Genomic DNA, 21,707 nt, shown 5'->3' with positions numbered 1-21,707 from the left:
TACTTTACCGTAATAGACGCAGCGCGTGAAGAAAAACGGCAGCGGTGAAGGGATCGTTCTTCATCGGCTCGAGTCTGAGTCCACATCACCTGAGAGAATAGAACGTATTTATTTCATCACCATTCTTCATTTCTGTCAAGTGTCGTTGTCTTAACTGCGACTTAGGAAGCAAACAGTATGGTTATTTAATGGAAAACTGTATGAAACAAGACATTATTCAACACACGACTATGGTTAAATTGTAACGTTTAAATGGACGTGTGTTTATGGCAGCAGGCCTGCCGTATGTGGGTTACGTTAGTCGTAAACTTGTCAGTGACGTAATGTACGCGACAACAGAATATTTTCAGACAAACAAAATATTACATAAAGACTCAGAATCAACTTTATTGCCATGGTCAGTGCGACATGAAACAAGAACACAATCGATCGATTTAATGATCAGCCAACCTCACATTAAGGTTAACATAAAATTACTAAACTCATATGCAAAACTGAAGAAAATTGCAAGAAAAATTACAATCAAAACATTATTAACTGAAACCATTTAAACGCTTTTTCATTTTTGATTGATTCTAAACTCGTTGATTTTGAAGCTCAGCATTTAAATCTGTCCAGAGATAGATTTGATATTATATTATATTTGTTATTGTTATTATAAGATTATGAATTAGGAATTGCAACTTCATATATTGAAGGCACATACAAACTTAAATGTCTGAGAATGACCCTAACTCCAAGTCTGTGGCGTGAGTGAAAATGAATGTCAAATCGTTTTGTCACCTGTTTTAGGTGTTAAAGAGGTCTCCGGAACCTTCCTTCGAGCCTAGAGTGTTATAGGAGTTCCTTACTGCCACTGCCTCCTGTTGTCCGGTTGAGCTCACTGCAATCTGTGAACATGGAATATTCAAGTAAAATACATGTAAGTCAATAATATGTGGTAAAAATGTGTCATTCTTGTTATGTAATTATTCGAGTTAGTGGCGTTATACAACTTTGGAAGAAAAGTTTAATGTGTTCATGACCTTTATCCCCCCCACAAGCTGCTGTCCTCACAACTGTGTCAAGTTTTTCTAAAAAAAAAAAAAAAAAAAGGTGCTTGAACTCTGCAGCAAATAAAAGTGAGCCGGACTCTGGTTTGTTATCTGTCCTAGTGACACAAGAGATCTTTACAGCAGAAGTGGTTACACAAGGCAAACAAGCCGTGTCGCCTCACTCCCGCGGGTCAGTAAACATGTTTTTAAAATGGACTCGCATAAACCTAAATCACATCCTTCCCACATTATCTGACGCTTGTGTTTCACTTACTGAATATAGAACCTGTTCTGTCCATCATGATTAGAAAAAACGAATGGCACTTTATGCAACAAGGCGGGTAGAAAAACAACCCCCCTTTCCTAACAGTCATTTATCTGTTTGTCTCCTTGAGTGATTGTTTCCCTGACTTTGTTTTTTGTCTGCTGGTGCCACTGAGCTCTCTCGCTCCCTCAGAAATAAGTGTCATGTGGATGTCACCTGTCCTTGTTCACACTTGCACCTGTGTGTAGCAACAATGATTTAGGATGCACCACTGGGAAGGTCAAGGCCCTCTGACCTTGAAGACCCTAGGACCAACCTCACAAATATTTCCTACCGTCTTAATGCAGGATACTTGCATCGGTTTTTAAGTGACTGGGTTCCACGCACCATTTCATCACGATGGAATTGGATGAAGTTGAAAAAAAATCTAAACATTTCTTGCCAAATAAGTGCAGGGAACAACAATGCTGTTGTTGTCCTGCTGCTCAAAGAGTTTTTTAAGGTGTTAAAAAGGTCTGAATCAGCGTTTTTTCACCGCAAGGAAATCTGCTGTGTGGAGACTAATATTTGGTTTTGTTTTCAGCCACCAGCAAGGATGAAAACAGTCAGTCACATAGTGAGAATTATAGTTCATATATTCTGCCTATTGAAACCCCCCCCCCCTTCAATGCAACACCATTACTGCACCTGCATGGGTCACACTGTGCTGAAGGATATTTAGTGTCTGCAGTTGCAGGCACGTCTACTATCTACAGAAAATGAAACATCATGTCCCTTCAAAAAGGAAAACCACAACAAACTGAGACTTGTGGGTTTGGAAGCCTGTCACTATTGTGCAGCCAAACACAGAAACAGAAATGAACCTTTGAGGCAGAGGTGTCAAACTCAGACCAGGTCATGAACCGAAGTGAATTTATTGAACAGGAAAACAGCATAAACAGAATCAGTGTCCAGTTGAATTACTGAAGGCAGCATGAGCTTCACACCAACTGTCCTCCTTCACTACGACTCTAGAGACACTCGGCTTTTCTTCTCCGGCCACAAACATCAAATCCCCTTTCCCCCCTGCATCAGTTTTCAGAGGTAAATCTTCACATTTAAGATCTAAACTTGCTTGCATGCTAAAGCTTTGTGCCTCATGATGCAGACTTGCTTTTTTTATGATCGAATTTTGAATTTGAGTTCTGCAGAATTTTAATAATAATAACCGCTCCACCAGGTCCTTGGAGGTTGACGTCCTCTTGAGAGAAGCAGCATCAGAAATAGGAAATCTAGACTCAAAATAAAGGAACCTGAGTTAATAAAACTGTTTTTTCCTTTGAGTTATTGAGCGTCTAAACTTTGGATCTGTCGCACCTGCGTTTCCTCATCCTCTTCTCTAGTACTTTAAACTAGTATTTTCACAACATGGTGTCTGTGACTAGTGATTCCAGCCCACGACTGAACAGTTCAGTGATATATTGACGCGCGAACTCAACAAGTGATGACGGGAAATGTCATTTTCAAACCAGTGAAGTTCAGCCGCGCCTCGTGCTGGGCCACTCAATCGGACCTCCTCCGTCAGTCGGTCACATGTTTCCGGGGGCGAGTGGAGGAAGTTTGGGGAGCAGCTCTTGGCCGTGCGCGCAGAGACCGGGCCTCCAGATGTTTGCCACTAATCCAGCTGCTGCTCTCCCCGTCTCCCCCGCTTGTATTTAGTGTGGAAAAGCCTCCCTGTAATCATGCGCTGTCAGCTCAGCCGCGCTCTTTGAAGAGCGAGGCATGACTCCAGCCAGATGATCGTATGGATTCTAGGAAGCTGGAGAGGGAAAGTTCGCTGCGCCTCGCTGCGGTTTTCACGATGTTAATTTGGAGCTATGTGTTTACGCTTGCGCGGACGTGTGTTGTGTCTAGGCGTGTGCGTGTGCGCGCCCGGTGACAGATGATAATGGCCGTCTGGCAGCAGATGAGAGCTGGATGGGACATGAAGGTGCCCGTGTTTGTGTGCGCCGGAGCTTCCTTCCATGGAAGTGAGGATGGAATTTGGCTTATCGCGAGTTCAAAGGAGTGAAGCACAGGCTGCGTGGAGTGCAGCAAGAGCGGACATGCCCCCTGTCTTTGTCTCTGTGAGACCTCGGTCTGAACGCTGCAGGAGGGGGCGAGAGCGCCCTCACCTCTGGAGCCAAAGGAGTTATTCATCAAACCTTTCAAACTGATATTATTACATATAACATCACTCATTGTCGCCGTATCATAAAGTTCATTGTCAGATCATAGCTTTAGTTCAGCCACACTAGCACTTTTAGGTTGTATTTCCTGTAAGTCAGGTCCACTTACTGACGTCATTCTTGTGCTTTTTAATATATTTGAGGTGAATACTTCACATTTCTGCGACCAAGTTACATTTAAAAGTCTTCTTTTAACCATCGATGAGGAGGAAATGTTCATTTGAAACTCGCTTTGGCACCACCTAGTGGTAGTGTTGAAGACCTAGGTCTGAACGACACGCGTCCAGATGAGTCACGTGATACACCACTTGCTTTTTTTAGGGACCTTGACAGGGTCGGAAGAGAACCTTCGAATAACAAGAGCAAAGAGATAAAGTGTTGAAAGTAAAGTGATCGTCTCGTGTAACTCTCCAAACATTCTAAAAACAAGTGTGATATTTTATTGTACATACATTTCGTTTAAATCTTAATAATAAAAAGGTTCACTTAAAAACATTAAAATATATATTTTAATTTTATTTTTTATTATATATACTTATATACTCCATTTTTTATTATTACTACTGCAACTGCTAGTACTACTACTAATAATAACAACAACAACAACAAGAACAACAATAATAATAATGGCCACTCTCTGGCAGGAAAACTTGTCTGCTAGCTGGTGTGACTCGGAGAGGGATTCCAAATTCTAGAAATATTAAACATTAGGTGCAATAATCTGAGACACTTTTTATCGCGTCATTAGCAAGTGATAATAACATGCTGAATGTTTTCGCTATATAACTACAGTGGCTCAAAGCGTTTGTCGTGTCAGTGAAGGTTTGGACCACTGATCTCATGCTGCGCCAGCTGGGAGTCACAGTTACATGAACAGGTGCTGTGAGGTCGGCCATCGGAGGATTGATCACCTCCATCTGGACCCCCTGGTTGAGTCACGGAACCTCATCTGCTGAGGGGAGAACTGAGAAGGAGTCAGAGTCTCTGAGTCAAGTTCAAGGAAAGTCTTTTCCTCCAGCTGAACTGCCTTATTTGGTCACGGGTCACACACTTTCGTGACATCTTCGCGCACATTTCTCCGTAAGTCTGAGGATGAGTCAGAGCCTGGAATATGATGTCATGTGACCTACAGGGCAGCAGCATTGGAAGGTTTTCATGCTCGTCTCTGTCTGCAGCAGCATTCTTTCCAAACACGACAAGCTTTTCGGGGAGTGGAGGATGAGAGATTCATGCGCCAGAGCAGGGAATGATCCGCAGGAACAAGCACCTGATTGTGGACCTGCACCGAGCACGTCCCTCTTTGATGGGATAAATTGTTTCCAGTGGTTTCCTCTGAGTCTGGTATGTCTGGAGTCACCCAGGGCCCCGAGTCAAATCCTGGGTTACCTTTTCTGAGGAGATGAATTGCTTCCAGGTGCTTTGGTCTCCTTCAGCTTCTCCAGACTTGACATCTCAGTGTTTCATGTTGGGAAGGTCTGACATCACCACTGTCCAATAGGGGACCTTCAAAAGCTTGGTCCTTCAGATGGAGCTCAGTGTGAAGCTGAGGTCAGGACGGGTGTGGAGGACACCTCATGGTGACCTGGCGATATGTCAGCAGGATTTTTATTCTTGGACGTTCTGGATTTGATCCTTGTAAGATCTCCGCCAGTTCATCCTATGATCAAACAGGCCACAGGTGGACCTCACCACAACAAGAATCCAAATAGTTGTAAAGAACATTCTGAGTGTCATGAGTGCGTGAGTGTTTTGAAAAAGTCCCGCAGCCAGTTTTTTGCCTGGAATCTGTGGGTGTGGGCGAGTTGGGAAACAAGGGACAATCAACAATGTGCCAGCCTCACCAGAGACTTCCTGCCCGAGTCTGTGTTTGTCATGACGACGGCAGCGGACGGTGAGTCAGTTCAGGCCCAGCTGACATCACTCTCCACGTCAGGCCCGTCTGAGGAGAGGAGGGACCCCGGCACTGGCTGTCCTGTCCACTTCAGTCAAAATACACCGAGGCAGGAAGAGGAAGATGAGCCTCTCTTCATCAGAAACAAGAGACCAAGTCATAATAGAAACATCTTTATTGAAAATTCAGACGAAAGCAGCACTTGTCCGATGAGAAAACGTAAGAAAGAAAGAGGAAAGAAAAGAAGAAGTGAGAGATAAAAAAGTAGAAGCAATAAATAAAGAAAGAACCGTTGAAGGGAGGAAAGAATGTTGGAAGATAAAACAAAGAAGAGAAGTAAAATCATGCTCAAACAGAACACATCTACACCACCCCCTCGCACAAAGGAAGCGCAACACAATAAGAGTATTTTCCACTTTACAAATCAACAGAGAAATGACAGTCCTGCATGGCTTGGCTCCTCCGCTGACGCTGCATGTGTGAGACACATTGCATAGTTCAGTGTGCGAGGACAACACCCCAGATCCTCTTGATTGTCTTCTTCTTTCCTCAACAGAAGCGATGAGTTTCAAACACACAAGCAAACATTAAGTTACCCCCCGGACCCGGAGCCACACAGTGGCGCAGTGAAAACAAAAAGTTTACAATGACGCAGCACCACAACACAGTCAGGGACAGTTACAGGACACAAACCTTCAGAACACTCATGGTTCCGGCGCTGCGACTTTGACTTGATCAAACACGAGTCCACATCACACGCCCCAAAAACTCACTCACCCGTCTGACAGTCATCAGGAAGGAGGACGCAAAACACACACACAGGCACATGAAGTCATACAAACTGGGGCATTGTATCAGTCTATCAATGACATAAACACCCAATAAAAAGCAGCTTTTAAATAAATAACTTTTTCAATGGCCTCATATAACAGTTGCTTTTTTATGAAGCCCCATGAGGGACATGGAGGAAGACAAAGAATGTTGCTCCATAAGGGACATAGAAGAAAACAATTCAAGGGAGAGTAAAACATTTTTTTTCCCCCTTACATTTTCCCCTTTAAAAAGTAGATTTTTCTTACCGTTAAAAAAAAACAAAAAACACTGCCTTAACTTTGTCTTCTTCCTCCATGTCCCTTAAGGCGCTCCATACTTTTTCTTGCAGAAATAGAATAAGTCATGTATGAGCCAGTGACTTTTTTTCTTTTTAAAATCCACCTTTTTTTCATGACATTTCTTTGGAAATCCTGTCTTTCTGTCGACATGAAAGTCTGTTTCAGGGTGGTTAAAGAAAGCCGTTTCCAAGACTCATAAGGCTTGTGAGGCAGACCTTCAGTTTGTCACATTTAGGATTAACTTATCATTTTTTTGCATCACAAAGTACAGCGCCAATGTTTTAAACATCAGGACTGGAATACACTCGACTGCAGTTCTCAAAACACTAAAGTGGTGGGCGCATGGACGACCGCGAAATGAGACTTTCAAACCCACAATAAAATATTTATGAATAATGAAAGCAGTAAATGGAGATCTATTGCATCTTCCTTCTCAAACACGTGAGCAACTCTGCCAGAGAGTTGGATTTGTTTGCATGAGAGCGACCTCCTGGTCTCTCTAAATGGCTGAAATATGACGGTCCACGTAGAGCTTTTCCGGGCTTCGCAGTGACTCCAGCGGTGCTGCTCTAAGAATAGAGCCGGCCGAGCGCTGGGCTGAACTCATTAAAAGTTCAACCAACCCATAGCAACCCTGCGTGGGTGACCGCACGCAGCAGCACAGAGTGGCCACCGTGTGGAGCTCTTTTGACCTCCAGAGCTGTTACATGATCCTTCCTTGATGGGCCGAGAGTTTTAACAACTTCCTCTACAAGGAACACAAGCTGTGTGAGCAGCTTTCCAACACGGTTCAGTAGTCGCTGTAAGAAACACTGACAGTGTCTCCTGCTGATTGTCTTCTCGCACTTCTCCAAGTTTTCAGACGCATTATTGCATTCGACACAGACACTTCTGCTTCAGTCTCACACACACACACTGATAAATAAGAGCCGTGATCCCTCCCCGTCGTCGTCAGCTGTCCCTTCTCCACATCAAATCCTCAGTAGATTAAGCTGTCAGGTCCGAAATGACGAGTTTATCCATCTTATTCCCGACGTCCCCCGACACTGGGAGCTCCTCAGACTCGTAGTCGTCATCAAAGGAGCTACAAATCAGGCACAATTCGGCAAGAAAGTGTTAGACGTGCCAACAGACTGTTTTTTGGAGGCTTCTCCAGCGATCGTAAATCTCTACAAAGAGCACACGTACCCTTCGTGCAGCTGTTCGTTGGCAGTCTCCTCTGCCACCAGAATCTCATATTCCTCTGCGGCATATTTATCCCAGTCGGACGGCTCTGGACCCTCGCTGTCTACGTCCTGGACCCACAAACACACAGCAGTGAGCGAAGACAGGAATTCACTTGGCATAAGACACCCACTGGTCATAAGAATCCCCTCAATATGATTTCAGAAATACATAATGAACGTCTCACCTTCTGCACTGCAAACGGATCTCTCTGCTCGTGGTCCAGGTATTTCTCCAGATTGAAGAAGGTGTCAAAGAAGATGTGGGCCATCCGACAGCGCTTCAAATCGCTCAGAGTGATCTTCCCTGCAGGACACACAGACCTTACAGCTTCCCCTCACACGACACACCCAGTCGCCGGCGTCACCGACCTGAACACTCGGGTTTGACCAGGTCCAGCATTTGACAGAGCAAGTCCTGGAAGGGCAGCGGTTCGATGCCCATTCGCTCCATTCTCTCGCACTGTTCCTCGTAGAAGTACTCCAGCTCGTACATGGACAGAACGCCGTCGCCGTCCACGTCCATGCAGCGGAACCAGTATTCGATGCTGGAAGGAGATCAAAGGTCACACTTAACATTGTGTTTGGAATAGAGATGACTGCTCTTTTTGGCTTAGTTTTCCTGAACGTGTTTGGGGTTTGGATAGGGGCCTGTTACTTTACTTGTGATGTGATCATGAGCTTGACTCATGGTGCCACATTTTCAGTGCCGTGAGTTCAGTTCAAACAAAAATAATAAAATAATTTAAAAAAAAAAGGCTTCTTTTTGAGTCCATACAGGACAACATGCAGCATATTATTACGACTTCATAATTTTATTTAGATTTTCCACGCCCAGATGACAAATACGGCTACTTTGAAGCTCAAAAAGCACAACTCTATATTCTGAAAAACGCCTCTGAAAATGAGTTAAATGTTATGATGAATGATTTTCTTTTTGCCGCATTGTGGTAGGATAACAAATGCCCGGTTTGGCAAAACAAAACAAAACAAGGGGAGGGCGCTAGGGAATGTGTCACCCAGGGAGTCATTCAACCTTGGGCCTCCAGGGATTGTTGGCCTCCTCATGTAGACTTCAGCACTCACCTGGTGAGATTCTTCTTGTCCTCCTCGGAGATCAGGAACCAAACAAACTCGGCGTAGCTCATCCTGCCTTCCCGCTGGACAGCGTTCCCACTGTGCCCAGATCAAGGAGCCATTTTCATATTCAGCATGTCAAGTCCGATTATGCCTCTCATACTCACCGGGTAACCGCACCAGAAAACAATCTTTCAATGATCCGGTTCGAGGATGCTGGAGAGCAGAGGGAGACACAGAGGTATTGTTGTGAAACCCTCATAAAGATCGTGACAACAGCTGCTCAGTCGAGGAGGTTGAGCAATCAGAAATAAATAAATAAACAATTCCGGGAACAACTGGCAGGAACAGACCCTGAGTGGCGCTCCCGGTGTTGTCGCTTAAATTTACAGACACAGCTTTCGTGCGACGCTCTCACCATGATCGTTGTATCGGGCCAGGTCCTTGTGGTCGATGTAGAGATCGTGGTCGGTGTCCAGCTCCCAAAACTTGCAGTATATGACGTAGAAGTGTTCATAAGAGAAGTAATCGGTGATCTGGTTGATGTCGTCCTCCTCCTCCAGCAGAGCCAGCGTCTGGAGGAAGTTGCTGCGGCGCAGCTCCATCATGGTCATGCGTCCGGTCCACGAGCGGTTCACGATGTAGTAAATCCGCTGGATCACCTTACAGAGTCAACAAGAGTGCATCTGAATACATCGCTCACATGTCGAGAGGCGCGACTCATCCTCCACAGCGGGAAGACAATCATCCGGTGAGTCTAAAAAAAGCCAACACTTCCTGGTACATGACTCAGGTAATCCTGTTGAGGGTCAGCAGGACAGCACACCAGCGCGTGTCTTAATACGGACATGGAGCCCGCGGGGTGCCGGAGTTTCCATGGAGTCACTCATCAACCTGTGTAAGCATGTGACGCAGCTGCTCATGATGGAAGTGGTTTTAATGCCATCGAACAATGAAAGACATGGGGGAGGGTTTACAGTCGCTAAAATGTTATGTATGTGAGAAAACATAACCTAAATATCGTAGTTCTCCTGTCATGCTCCAGCTTTTAAAACCGTCTGAACCCTGTGGTGCTGAAACTGACTTTATGTGCTTCTTCTGTCTCCATGGCAACAGGAGAATGGACCCAGCGACCCCATTGTTCTACTATGGCATCAACCCGTTCAGCTCAGTCCAGGAAGGTCCAGACTGTGACTGTATTGAACTGTACTGAACCAATAAGTGATGTCATCCACAAGCCACAATCACTCACAGCCCTCATCTTTCTGTGGACAGAAATGTAAAAGTAAAAGCTGCTTCTAAAACCTTCATTTGACAGCACAGACTACCCTGGCTAGCAAAGGTCAAAGGTCAACTATAGTTCTGTCCACTCACTAGACTGCAATGTGACAATGTGGTGTATTAATTATCAACCATAAAACACCTTCCTCTTCCTCTGTAATGATGAAACTCAATCTACTTTTGTCTGTAATTGTGTACTATTACAGAGAACTTCAAACTGGCCGGTAGCCAGAGGGAGTCACTGGGGTTAGGGATACGGTGTTGAAGCAGGGATGACCTTTGAACTTAGTGTCATCGCTGCCGCACCACCGCTCCATTCTTCAGTTGCTTTTTTGTACTTGTAAAAAAAGTAGGTCAGGACAAGAAAATACCTTCAGAATTGTCATTTAGTGTCATCAGAATGTTGTAGTAAATATCTTCAACATTCTATACCATAAAAATATTTATTTTAAGATTACAATTATTCATAGAATGAGTGAGAAGAATTCATAAAAACGTTCAGTGTTGACAGGGAGGTGAAACTAGTATACTAGTTACTAGTCGTAGTGATGAGTTAGAGAAAGTAACTTACCGTTGTGATGTAACGGGAATGAAATTCAGGAGCGTCCTTGAGAAAGGTGAGCCCCGGGTGTGTATCCACAATGTCCTAAAACACAGACAAACATTCGTGAACTGCTCGCACAGAGGCCCCGCAAACTGGTCCCCATCACTGACCTGCATTAGAGGGATGAAGTCTTCTTGTTCCAGGTAGTTGCAGCCAGGTTTGGCGAGCATGTAGATAAATTTAGAGGCGTCGTCGTGGCAACTGTGCAGCAACCTTGAGGGGAAGAGGGATAATTTTGAGTTCCTCATAAACATCTGTGTGAAACTGCTTTGGCTCTCACTTTCTCCAGGTCGCGATGAAGGAGTGAACTGAGACAAAGCCCGTCCTGTCGCCCCCTGCAGCGTAAAACATGGGGGCCTTCCAGTAAAGTGGGCATCCACACGCCTGAAATACATGAAGTACGAGTTACCCTAACATGATCTCCGTAGAAGCACATAAAGAGAACGCTGTGTGTGACCTTCGCGATCTTTCCCATCTCGTAGATATCAGCCTTCTCCTCCTCAAACTCAGTGAAAACGGCTTCGATGCTGGAGATGGCCGCATCATTGGAGGCTGTCGGGCCCAGGGCCGGCAGCCCGCGCGGGTAGTAGAACCTGGGAATGTTGATGGCAGGAGGTGGAGGTGTGACCACCACTGGGGCGGGTGGAGGGCTGGGGGAGTGAGGTGGAGGAGTGGGGGAGACTGCTGTCAGCGTAGGGGGCGCTGGAGGAGGCGTGGCTGGTTTCTTCTCTGGTTTTGACTGGACCTGAAATCAGGACTTCATTAAAATTTCCAAAGATTTTACACGTATAAAGACTTTCCCGCACCCTCTTTTGTTCCCTTGGATTCTTCTCCATGAATGAATCACCATTTATTTAACAATTTCTAGCGTGGTTGTCAGTAAAAGGAGACAGACTTCCACCAGTTTTGATTGTATTGCTAACATGAATGAATGAGCTAACGCTAGTTAGCAAAACAGCTAGCGCTCGGACAACATTTACGTCAACCAAAGATCACTTCATCGGAAATTGGGGTTCTCTCCTATTGTTGGACTCAAGCATTTAGTATTTTTATACTGCTATGTTTACCAGAACACAAGAGAAATTTCCTCCGCAGTCATGTGACAATTTATCTAGGGCAGCAGTATATTTTCTGGCACCTCTTGCGACGGAGTTCATATCGTATATCCCTCCAGCATCCGGGAGACAGAAAAGACCGCTATCCCTCGACCCTGTTTCCTGTCAAATCAGTGTTGGAAACGTTCGCAGGCCAGGGCAGCTTGCCTTTAGTTGCAGTACTACAGGAGTGTACACCGTCTGACTTTTGTCTCTCAGATCGACTACGTAACGGCCAACTAAAAAACAGAGGGAGAAACAGGGTTTTTGTTGTCAAAATGCCTGTGCATCATGTTTAGCACTTATATCTTGGAAGAACTTTTTGAAAACATTGCTGTGTCATCACAAAATGGAGTAGAAATATCTGTTTTTCTGCTCTCAGTCTGTGTAAATGTGGCTTTGTATATAACAAAAAATGAACCTCCTGGTTTCCTGTGTCTGAGAGCAAGCCAGGTTTGGATTAACATGTGAAGGGTTAAAAGCATCTCCAAGGATTACTGGTTACTTGTTGGGAAACCCGTGAGTGTACATCTCCTCCTCCTTTTATATGGTATATCAATCTAGTACATGAAACTAAAGAACAACGAGGGCTAGCCAAGTTTGAAAAGAATCGTAGGCCAACCCTCTTTTCCTGGTAAGTACACTTGGCAATTGTGTTGAACTCCTTCGAAGAACAAGCTGCAACGGTTGCTCCCAAAGAAAAGTGAGGGAATGATTAAGGTTTCCTGAACTTTTCAACAGTGGTAAAGCGCTCATTGCTTTCCAGTATGAACACAGTCGATCCAGGCCTCCATTGAAAATGACAGCTGGAGAACCCTGCCCCCAAGTTCTCCCTTACAGCATTCATTTTATCACTCTATTCCTGCACCTCCTGTGCTATAAATACCCCAGTGGTATCTCCCCAGAATAGTCCTCCTCTGCATGTGTCATGTTTGTTCAGAATCGCCTTTCACTGTTAGCCTCATTAATGGGGCAAAAAAAACGGGTTTCGCAGCGACGCTCATGGACACCGGCGTTGCACCGACTGACCTGCTGCTGCTGGAATGACTTAAGTCTTTTCTTGAATCGTGATGGAAGCACAAAGTCACAACCCCTGGCGAGAAAAGCCAGCTCGCCCCTCAAGTCGGGGTCCCTTCGTAACGACGTCTCCTTGATCATCATGTTGGGGGTCGAGACTCGCAACCCCCGAGACGGCAGAGCCACAAGTGCGGCTACAGTGGACGGAATGTGAAGAGATCTGGACTCAACTTAAATAGTCCAAAAAAAAAATCCACCTAGGAAAGAGGAAGTACAGACATGCTGGTGACTCCCGGCAGAAATTCTTTTGGTGGTCCCTCACATTCGAAAAATGCTTGCTGCCGATGGGATTTACAACCTCCCAACGCAGAGCGCCGTACCGGAGTAATCCAAGAATGTGAAAGCTCCTTAAGAATCCAACGCTACTGTACGACACAGAAGTCAGATCCAAGTGTGTCTGATGGTCGAAGGTTGCACAGGGGCGCACCTGGACCATTGGTGTTTTCAGAACCGGGACGTACGTATACGGTGTCGTCTCACTGGTGCCGACCGCTTCAAGCAGGGCTCTGACAGACTGAGAAACATGAGCCACACTTGACTGGCAGCGTGCACACAAACAGCGCCCCGGCTGTCCTGGCGGGGCGGGGCGGGGGACACGGCCGGCTTCTGCATATCCAAGCGCAGTGTTTTGCTGGATCAGGATGTCTACCTAAAGTTAGCCGGCCTGGAGGCTCGCTACACAACTGAGAAGGGGGTTCAGTCAAGCCTCCCTTGGCTGGAATGTTTTCATGGATATAATAGGAAGCACTAATCAATCAGCGAGACAGAACCTGCTACTGGATCCGGTGACGTCCAATCATACCAGAGGACTTGCTCACTGACTCCAGCAGCTTGGCCAGGCGACCTGTACATCTATTACCCTCTGAAATTTGGTGAACAGGGTGGTACAACAACATTGAGCTCTGATCCAAACGTGATGAGAAACATCGAGGATCTAACATGCTCCCAAGACAGTGACATAATGCCGTTGCACCGTCCAGTCTACACTCTATAGGCCACCCCCATCGGGTGAAGGGACCCAGACAGCCTCTCAGGGATGTTGGGATAGCTGAGGTCTCACCTCCCTCAGGAACAATGCAACCTCTGATGAATGAAATACTGGTGACACTTGCATCCATGATCATTTGCTTTGGATCACAGTACAAAAGTTTGGTTCAGAGGAAGTGACATGCCCCAGCCTCACTCAACAACAGGATCAGTGCCAAGGCACATCCCTGGCGGAAACCAGACCTCAAACCTTAGTTTTACGAATCATCATCTCAACCAAACCCACAACTTTTCCCAAGGGTGTGTACCTCCTTCTGACCCACAAAAACTGACGCTACAAGAGTGCGCTGATGCAACAAACCAGCCTCAAGTATCTGTATGTGTCCTGCAGCAACTGTTTACTCCCAGGCTTTTAGCTAAGAGGGCGTCTGCAAAACATGAAAAAATACGCCCAGACGCCCTTCTAGCTAAAAGCCTGCCTTGAACTAACCTTCACCAGAGTATTTCGATACAACCTGTGGGCTAGCTCAGGGGACCAGGGCCCAGGTTCAGCGCACCTTTGGCACAGGAGCTGACTTGCACTAGACAATTGTAGCAGCACTGTTTCCACCACAGTGGCAACAAGCCACAACCAGTTGAATTACCTAGTGTAAACAGCATTAACTCCTGTCACTTTATGCATTTATTACATTGCAATGTATTAGGAAAATAAGCAGACAGTGATTCATATCTTGGTGGGGTATTTTTAAATCATCCACCAATTCATATTCGATATCCAACACATGAATGCAAAGTCTAAACCAGCATCAGAAGCAGACAAAAATCTGAATAAAAGAGGTTTTGTTTGACAGAGTAGTGAGCTCAGTAACTAGACAGAACCAGCACTACACACAGAGAGGGAAACGGTAATGGAAATGTTGTCACACAGAAGTGGTCCAGAACCTTTGAGTGATGGGTACTGGTCCATGAGTAATGCATTTCCCCGAAGAAAAATAATCACCATGATTTGGAATGATCGGTGAGTCATCGTGACATTCGAGCTTCCGAGTTCCCCCTCACTGTGTGCGGCTGAATTCTTCGGAATAACTGATACGAAGGTCAAATACCAGATCCGGCACAACAGCCCTCGCTCACATACTTTTACTTGCATGTCCTGTTTTTTTTCCGTTGCTTGCCCGACTACACAAGTAGGAAACACCCAATCACCATCCTGTGTGCATCCACAGAAGGGTACATTCATTCCTATGTCTGCTCAGTAGCACCCCCTACTGTGACCTCTGTGCTGCCTTTTCAAGCCTTAGCTTGTTCAAGTTTTCATCTAGTCCGAGTCTTGACTATCAGTTGACTATAAGAAAATGTAGGTAATAATTTGTTTAAAACTTTGCATCACACTTTTATGCTGTTAAAAGTAATGTAAAGTAAAGTAAAGAGGAAACAGGACAGAAAAATGTGTTTTTATCAAACACTTCCTAACATTCCCCCCCCCCATATTAATATATGCATTATTTGTTTTTCTGTAAAATTATCTACTTTTGTTCCTTGATTTTATCTCTATTCAGTTTTGTTGAACTGAATCCAGATTTTCTTCAAGAGTTAATGTTAGAATTTTCCTGAGGAGCCATGCTCCTGGAACATGAGTCAGCATGTTTTTACTGTTGTGAAAAGACTGATAAGGATCTCCACAACATGTTCATCCACAGACATGCGAACACACTTGAATCATCCTGAAATATCTCAAAGTAAAGGAGCCTTGTTACCTAACCGCAGCACACGTGAAGGTGCGTGAGCTTCTCTCCAGAGAGCCTGGAGGACTTCTTCTAGACTTTCAGAGCAGCTGAATAGTGATAACATAACAACTTCCTAAACACAGCTGCTCGAAGAAATTGGCCGTGTACTGAGTGTAAAATTATCTGCGTATATATAGCAGACGATTTCATGTTTATTTCGGCTGCAGGTGCCGGGCAGACTTCGCGCACAATCACTGCACATGAGACAACAAACGTCATTGCTCATCATAGATGTAATACGGCTTGTTATCGCACACTGATCCTGAGCGAAGATAGCAACTGGATTAACAAACTAAAGACGGCTAGAAACTTCATGCAGGAACAAAGAAGAGTTCACCCTCACACAAGGTCAAATAGATGGCAGAGAGAGGCCTTTGCCCTCTGGCTCAGCTCGCTTTTATGATGCAGTGACGACTGCACATACTGCTAACTCCAGAAGTTTTGTGGAGGTTGTTCTGCTGCCAAGAGGATATTTGAGGTAAACAAGCTGCTCCGAAATCACGACAAGATCGACGAGAATGTTGGCTGGAGGGCAAAGTCAGACTGAAGAGTCAAAGATGGAGGGATGGTTACAAAAGTGCAAAAAGTAATTTAGTCATATGAGCAACAACCTGCAGCTAAAGTATGTTTTAAACCTAATGATGGCTGTGCATGTTTTGTAGTCCACTTTTTTTCACTCAGATATGAGGCTTCATTGTAACTCTAGACTTTTGTGTTTTCAATAGCAGATGTGGAGGATCACACAAGCTGTTTTTAAGAAAATACAGAGTCACAATATATTTAAAATAATGTTTTAATTGTAGAGTATTGCTGACTTTGACTTGTGTACTTGCAGCTTGTGTGAGTCCCCACATCAGCCTCTAGATGGAGCTACAGCCTTCTTCACTTTTGAAGCAGCTGTTGGTGAGAACAGAGTGAGTAGAGGGAAGCAGCTGTCTATGCTGCCAGCTCTCAGGAGAAGCAGGGTACTGTGATTGACATCCCAGTCAGTGGCGCCTGCAGCAGATCTAACTCAATCCAGCAATAAACCAAGCTTCAGATCAGCGAGCACTTCTTGACAAATTCTTGGGAGTAAAAAAACTTGACCCGCGGTGGAGTCGTGATCGGCCCACGCATCTGTTCTGGTGGGCTTTGGGGGGAACCCCTCCACCTACTTACACATGAACAGGGTTTTGTGGTTGCCATGGCGACAAGGGAGGGAGACACGGTGTTGCACAACACAGCTCCCCCACTCCTCTTTGGCAGACAAAGAGACTTTTAAAAGTTCAACGTGATAACAGAAACGGAGCTGGAGGAGAGCCAGGTTTGCACTGGGAGTGGCAAGTTATGATGTCAGCTGCTTGGAAGCCTTGCCAAACAGTATTGTTAATAATCTCCTCAGTGTGTGTGCGCGTGTGTCGAGAGCCAGGTGGGGAATAGTACATTGTTATAAAAGACCTTGGATGATACACAGCGCCGCTGACTCTGAAATATGTGTGTGTACTCTCAAACCAGAGCGTTCATCTGTGTGCCTGAGCAGCTCAGGTTGGAACGGGCGTCGCTCCCGCTTGGCTGAACTTCCCACTGTGACCTTATTTCCTGTGGAGGCAACCCAGTAATGATGTCATCGCTCCAACGACCCAGAGTCAACAACTTAAGACCCCCTCCACCACACCACTTAATCACAACTCTTTTTTTTTTTTCTCTGTGACAAACCGTCTCCCTTCCCAGCCGTGACACCTCATCCTTTCCTGTTATTTCATTCTGTTTGCACAGTTTTCAAAGAGTAGGTTTCCGTGGTAAAAATCTAAAAATAGACTGAAGGGCAAAAAAAAAGAAACATTCAGTGAATCGGAGGACAGTTAGTTGCAACGTTTGGATGGGTCTTTATACCTTCTTTCTGTGGGATAAATGATGTCTAAGGACATCATGAAACACTATTTCTGCTCAATGTTCCCTACTAATACAGACGGAGCTTATTCCTGCACATTTCCACAAAGCTAATGGTTAGGCGCCAAACGAAACAGTACCACCACAAACCATCAGGGGCAGTGTTGCAGTTACTACCCGATACGTAGCTCTAAAGAGACACTACGAAGACGTAACAACGGCGGAAATTCTCCGTCCTCCAGACGCAATATGTTTAACAGCCTCACCGACCACCGCCTCCTACTACACTGCCTCCATTTCCTCTTTTGTGCAAGAGCGACATTATCAATACTTTATACTGCATGTATTCCCCATTACACACACATCCACATTCAGAAGCTAAAAAGACCCATTTATACCCACAAAACTGCTCTCATGCTTGATAAATCACAAACCTAGAAATGTTTTTCTCTTCCCCCTGACTTTCTTTTAAGACGTTTCAGCTAAAATTTTCTTTATATAAAACACAATTGCGCCAGATGATCCCCATTAACAAGTTAACCAATCTAGTTTTAACGGCGTGATGAAAAGAAGCCAGCGCCATCTTCAAAGACAAGTACAACTCTGACAAATAATCCCGTTCTTTGTCTCGAAATTTGAAAAGAGATTCTTGGCCATCACGGGATGCTGATGAAATCAGACTTCAACCCAAGAGAAATAACGATTCATACTTGCTGCAGCCAAATACTTTCAACAGATTCACACTTTTCTATCATTTTTTTGACATGGTTTTACTCAAGATTTGACAAACAACAAGCTGATGTTGCAGCAAACATAGCACTATTAACTGAACAGCTTGCTTCTAAACCTACGGTTATGGAGGAGCTTGGATGGGCAACTAGGCGCACAGAGACAAACAACAATTCGCACACTCTCACACTAGTTAGAGTCCTGGTTCATCTATAAAGGGTTAAATAACCATGGAGGGCAGGGCCTGGATCATAACCCTGTAATAATCCAAGGTACCGAGTATTGCCAAAAGCAATAAGCAGGGAGTCCCTATTTTCTCTGGGGAACCCCTCATGCACCCTCTGAAGTGGCCGCTGCTATTCTGGCGACAGACTGCCAGCAGTTGGCAGAAAGACTCAGATCAGCACTCGGTGATGGCTTCATTACGACAAGTCAAGTCTCCTGAGCAAACATTGACTTAGGAAAAAAAGACTCCCAGATGTACCTGGACGGGACACTTGTGATTGGCTGGGGAGTCCAGAGGGAGATTCGTGGACCTAACAGGTGGCGGAAGCTCTGGATTACTCTGTCAACACCAGTATCAACAATCAATGCAGACAATGATGCAACAACATCCCAGAGGGCTTAGCACCACTTCCTGTCAAAGCGAAGATGCCGCCCAGCTAAAACCCACCATGTGCATCCTGGAAGAGGTTCACAGGCGTCTTCGCCGGAGCGTGAGGGGCTTGTCATGTTTACCAGCTGAGTGGCAGTTTAATGTGCGAGTGAGGCAGGGGACCGGGGTTTGGCGCACAGGAATATTAACATAATTCCCAGCGTGCCACAGTCGGTGTTGGGTGTCGGCTTGCTATTCCCAAACCTCACTGTGACCCGGTGTCTCTTCTTCCCAGCCAGCCAAAACTTGGAACAAACGCCCAAACTGGATAAACCATTTGCATGAGAACACCTGTACGTGGCGCGTGCGTGCTTGCTATGGAAGCAAAGGGAAACAGGTGCTGGTGTGAAGGAACTGAGCACACAAATAACGCAGGACGCGCACACACACACAGATCCATTTATACTGTGGCGACAGTGAGTCTGTTAGCAGAATTCCATAGTACAGAACGGGAGACAGATTTAGGTCTCCCTTACACCTCGATCTGCCAAGGGTCGGGGGTAATGATACAGTTAACACCCAGTGTGCCAACCAATGCCCCGCACACCCCCAACCAGCCCTCCACCAGGATCCTACTGTGCTCCAATCAGCACCTCAGAGTGCGCCACTTTGCCCCCCACACAGCAACAACAGTTACTCAACCCTCCCAAAAATAAACCAGCAGCCAATCATCAGAAAGGAATTACAGGTCAACGTAATTCCTTGACCAGGGCCTCTTATATTCCGAATCACATTTCCACTCAAAGGTCTGGAACGAAGACTGATAAACAAACACTTGTGCTCAGGATGGTTTAGGACAGTGAGTCTGAACCATGGGGCCGAGCGCCCTCTACAGGGCTGCTTCATAGACTATGTTTCACACCTTAATACACCTCTACGTTTTTTTTTTCCTTTGGTGGAAGGATGGAACTGGTCTGAAATGTCAAACAATGTTTACGACCATATGTGTTTGTGTGTGGTGTATGCTGCCAGTCAAGAAGCAAACTGCGTAAGTGCAGCAGAGTAGTCTCTCCATGAAGGGCGTCATCTATCTCTTGATCCTTTGTGTTACTTGAACGTATTTCATTTAGTCAACGTCAACGGGACTGTAGTCCGAGCAGAGTTTTCAAACCAAGCAACGGACAGGCTTATTTTTAAAACTGAAATACTTACTATTAAACAAAAATCATCAACATCATTCTTTCACATTTCAACACACACTGCTTCAGCACCATAACATTTAACCTCCTGAGACCTTATGTATTGTCTGCGGTGTACTTTTATTTCTGAAATATATATATAGCACATAAAGCAGCCCCTATGTCAGCAGTTGGGTTATTACTATGACTATTACTATAGTCATGACTATTACTATAGTCATAGTAATAGACTGCAGATGTGATGCATTTTGAAACTTCATACTTTATTCTACATAGATACATTTTTCCTCGAACAATTTGAACCAAATTTTACATTCACGTTTGTAGTGGAAGAAGAATGCTTTCTGTTATTCTCGCTTTCTTGCCAGAGGGTGCCATGTTGTTATATCAAAAGAAGAGGCTCCCTAAATGGGGCTCAGGGTTAGAGTTAGGATGAAACTCATGGTCTTGAGAGGCAAAAATGTCCTCAAATAAATGATGATGCAGGGTCTGAGGATCTGTGGGCATCAATCATTTCAGTGTATTTATTTACTAGTTTTTACCTTTTTGCCAGTTGAAAAGTAAGATTTTAACCGACCAGATACCCAGAACATGCTATCATCTTCCCATAGGATTTTCTGCGAGTGGGTGGCTTATTTAGAGGCTGAAGTTCCATATTAATGGACAGGAGTGAAACATGAGAAGGCAAAGGAGCCAAGAAGTAGAAAAGAAGCAGGAAAGAGGTGGTTTAATGATGCATTCACACGCTGGTTATTCTGTGAGCTGCCATGGAAACCTCACACATAGGTGCCCCACATAAGAGCAGTGCTTTAAGGTTACTCATAACCGTCAATATGTACAAACACCAGCCGGCAGAAAGTTCAATTCGACTCGATCTGATCTCGATTCAGGTTAGTATTAAAACCATTTTCTGAGCTGTTGCCATAATCACATGACAAGTTGCGCAACATATTAATACCATTATCATATTGACATTCAACAGGAAATTAATGAAGGATTGGTAAATGATGGCTGTAAGACTGCTGAAAATAGGAAGGTTCAATCCCCTCCAGGTTGTAGCATTGCTTCCACAAACATGCTGGTAGGATCACCTGAAAGATCCAGACAGAGAACGCCAGATGTGTTTATACCTGTGGCGATGGACTGCTCATGGGACTGGTGCATTATTAGAAATATGACATTAAAAATTGACCCAAAAGATGCTGCTGCTTAATACGAATGGATTTTTATTTTATTATCAAAATGAAAAAAAGATATTCTCAGCCACTGAAAATGTGGTTCGTGAGGTGGGTCGTATTTCCGCAATACTGCAATACTTCCAGTATCTCCATTAGGCATAACATGCTCATTGCTTTGTTTTTGTCCAGCGCATTTTGGGTTTGGTCGAGTCTGAACCCAAAATGGTGCCAGACCGTTGCTTTGAGCGTTTCAGGCGTTTTCAAACCCGGCACGTTGCTAGTGTTGCCACTGTGAGAACGCATGTTGTTTTGACTTTGGTGTCATGGGTGCGCGCTGGCGTCACCCAGAGAATATGTGTTAAAATGTAATTAATCCGAATCGATTTTATGGAATTAATGTACGAATCGATTCAGAATCAGAAAATAGATTTTTTAAACACAGCACTATCTAAATCCATAGCAACATGACTCGAGACGTTCATCTACACACTGTAAAAC

General features: G+C 44.9%; 1 protein-coding gene across 2 annotated transcripts in view; it reads right to left on the bottom strand.

Annotated features, from left to right (window-relative positions):
- Nucleotides 1-5,576: 5,576 nt before the first annotated feature.
- ppp2r3a (protein phosphatase 2, regulatory subunit B'', alpha) overlaps nucleotides 5,577-21,707 on the bottom strand; it is a 46,768-nt gene continuing 30,637 nt past the window's right edge. Inside the window, exons 1-12 of one of the 2 annotated variants that reach the window (XM_053844824.1) lie at nucleotides 12,818-13,148; nucleotides 11,152-11,439; nucleotides 10,975-11,078; nucleotides 10,805-10,907; nucleotides 10,662-10,736; nucleotides 9,228-9,471; nucleotides 8,977-9,025; nucleotides 8,819-8,908; nucleotides 8,105-8,280; nucleotides 7,921-8,039; nucleotides 7,698-7,804; nucleotides 5,577-7,593 (exon numbers count right to left, since the gene is read on the bottom strand). In XM_053844824.1, coding sequence (XP_053700799.1) covers nucleotides 7,497-7,593; nucleotides 7,698-7,804; nucleotides 7,921-8,039; nucleotides 8,105-8,280; nucleotides 8,819-8,908; nucleotides 8,977-9,025; nucleotides 9,228-9,471; nucleotides 10,662-10,736; nucleotides 10,805-10,907; nucleotides 10,975-11,078; nucleotides 11,152-11,439; nucleotides 12,818-12,949 — 1,584 coding nt within the window. In that variant the 5' untranslated portion in view covers nucleotides 12,950-13,148 and the 3' untranslated portion in view covers nucleotides 5,577-7,496. Of the gene's footprint in view, nucleotides 7,594-7,697; nucleotides 7,805-7,920; nucleotides 8,040-8,104; nucleotides 8,281-8,818; nucleotides 8,909-8,976; nucleotides 9,026-9,227; nucleotides 9,472-10,661; nucleotides 10,737-10,804; nucleotides 10,908-10,974; nucleotides 11,079-11,151; nucleotides 11,440-12,817; nucleotides 13,149-21,707 lie in introns of those variants that run through there. The other variant, XM_053844823.1, reaches the window with a different exon arrangement.

This window comes from Synchiropus splendidus, chromosome 16 (genome assembly GCF_027744825.2).
Source record: "Synchiropus splendidus isolate RoL2022-P1 chromosome 16, RoL_Sspl_1.0, whole genome shotgun sequence".
In the NCBI taxonomy this organism is placed as follows: Eukaryota; Metazoa; Chordata; class Actinopteri; order Syngnathiformes; family Callionymidae; genus Synchiropus; species Synchiropus splendidus.
Note: the sequence above shows the minus strand (reverse complement) of the source record. Positions and strands in the feature narration are given on the sequence as shown.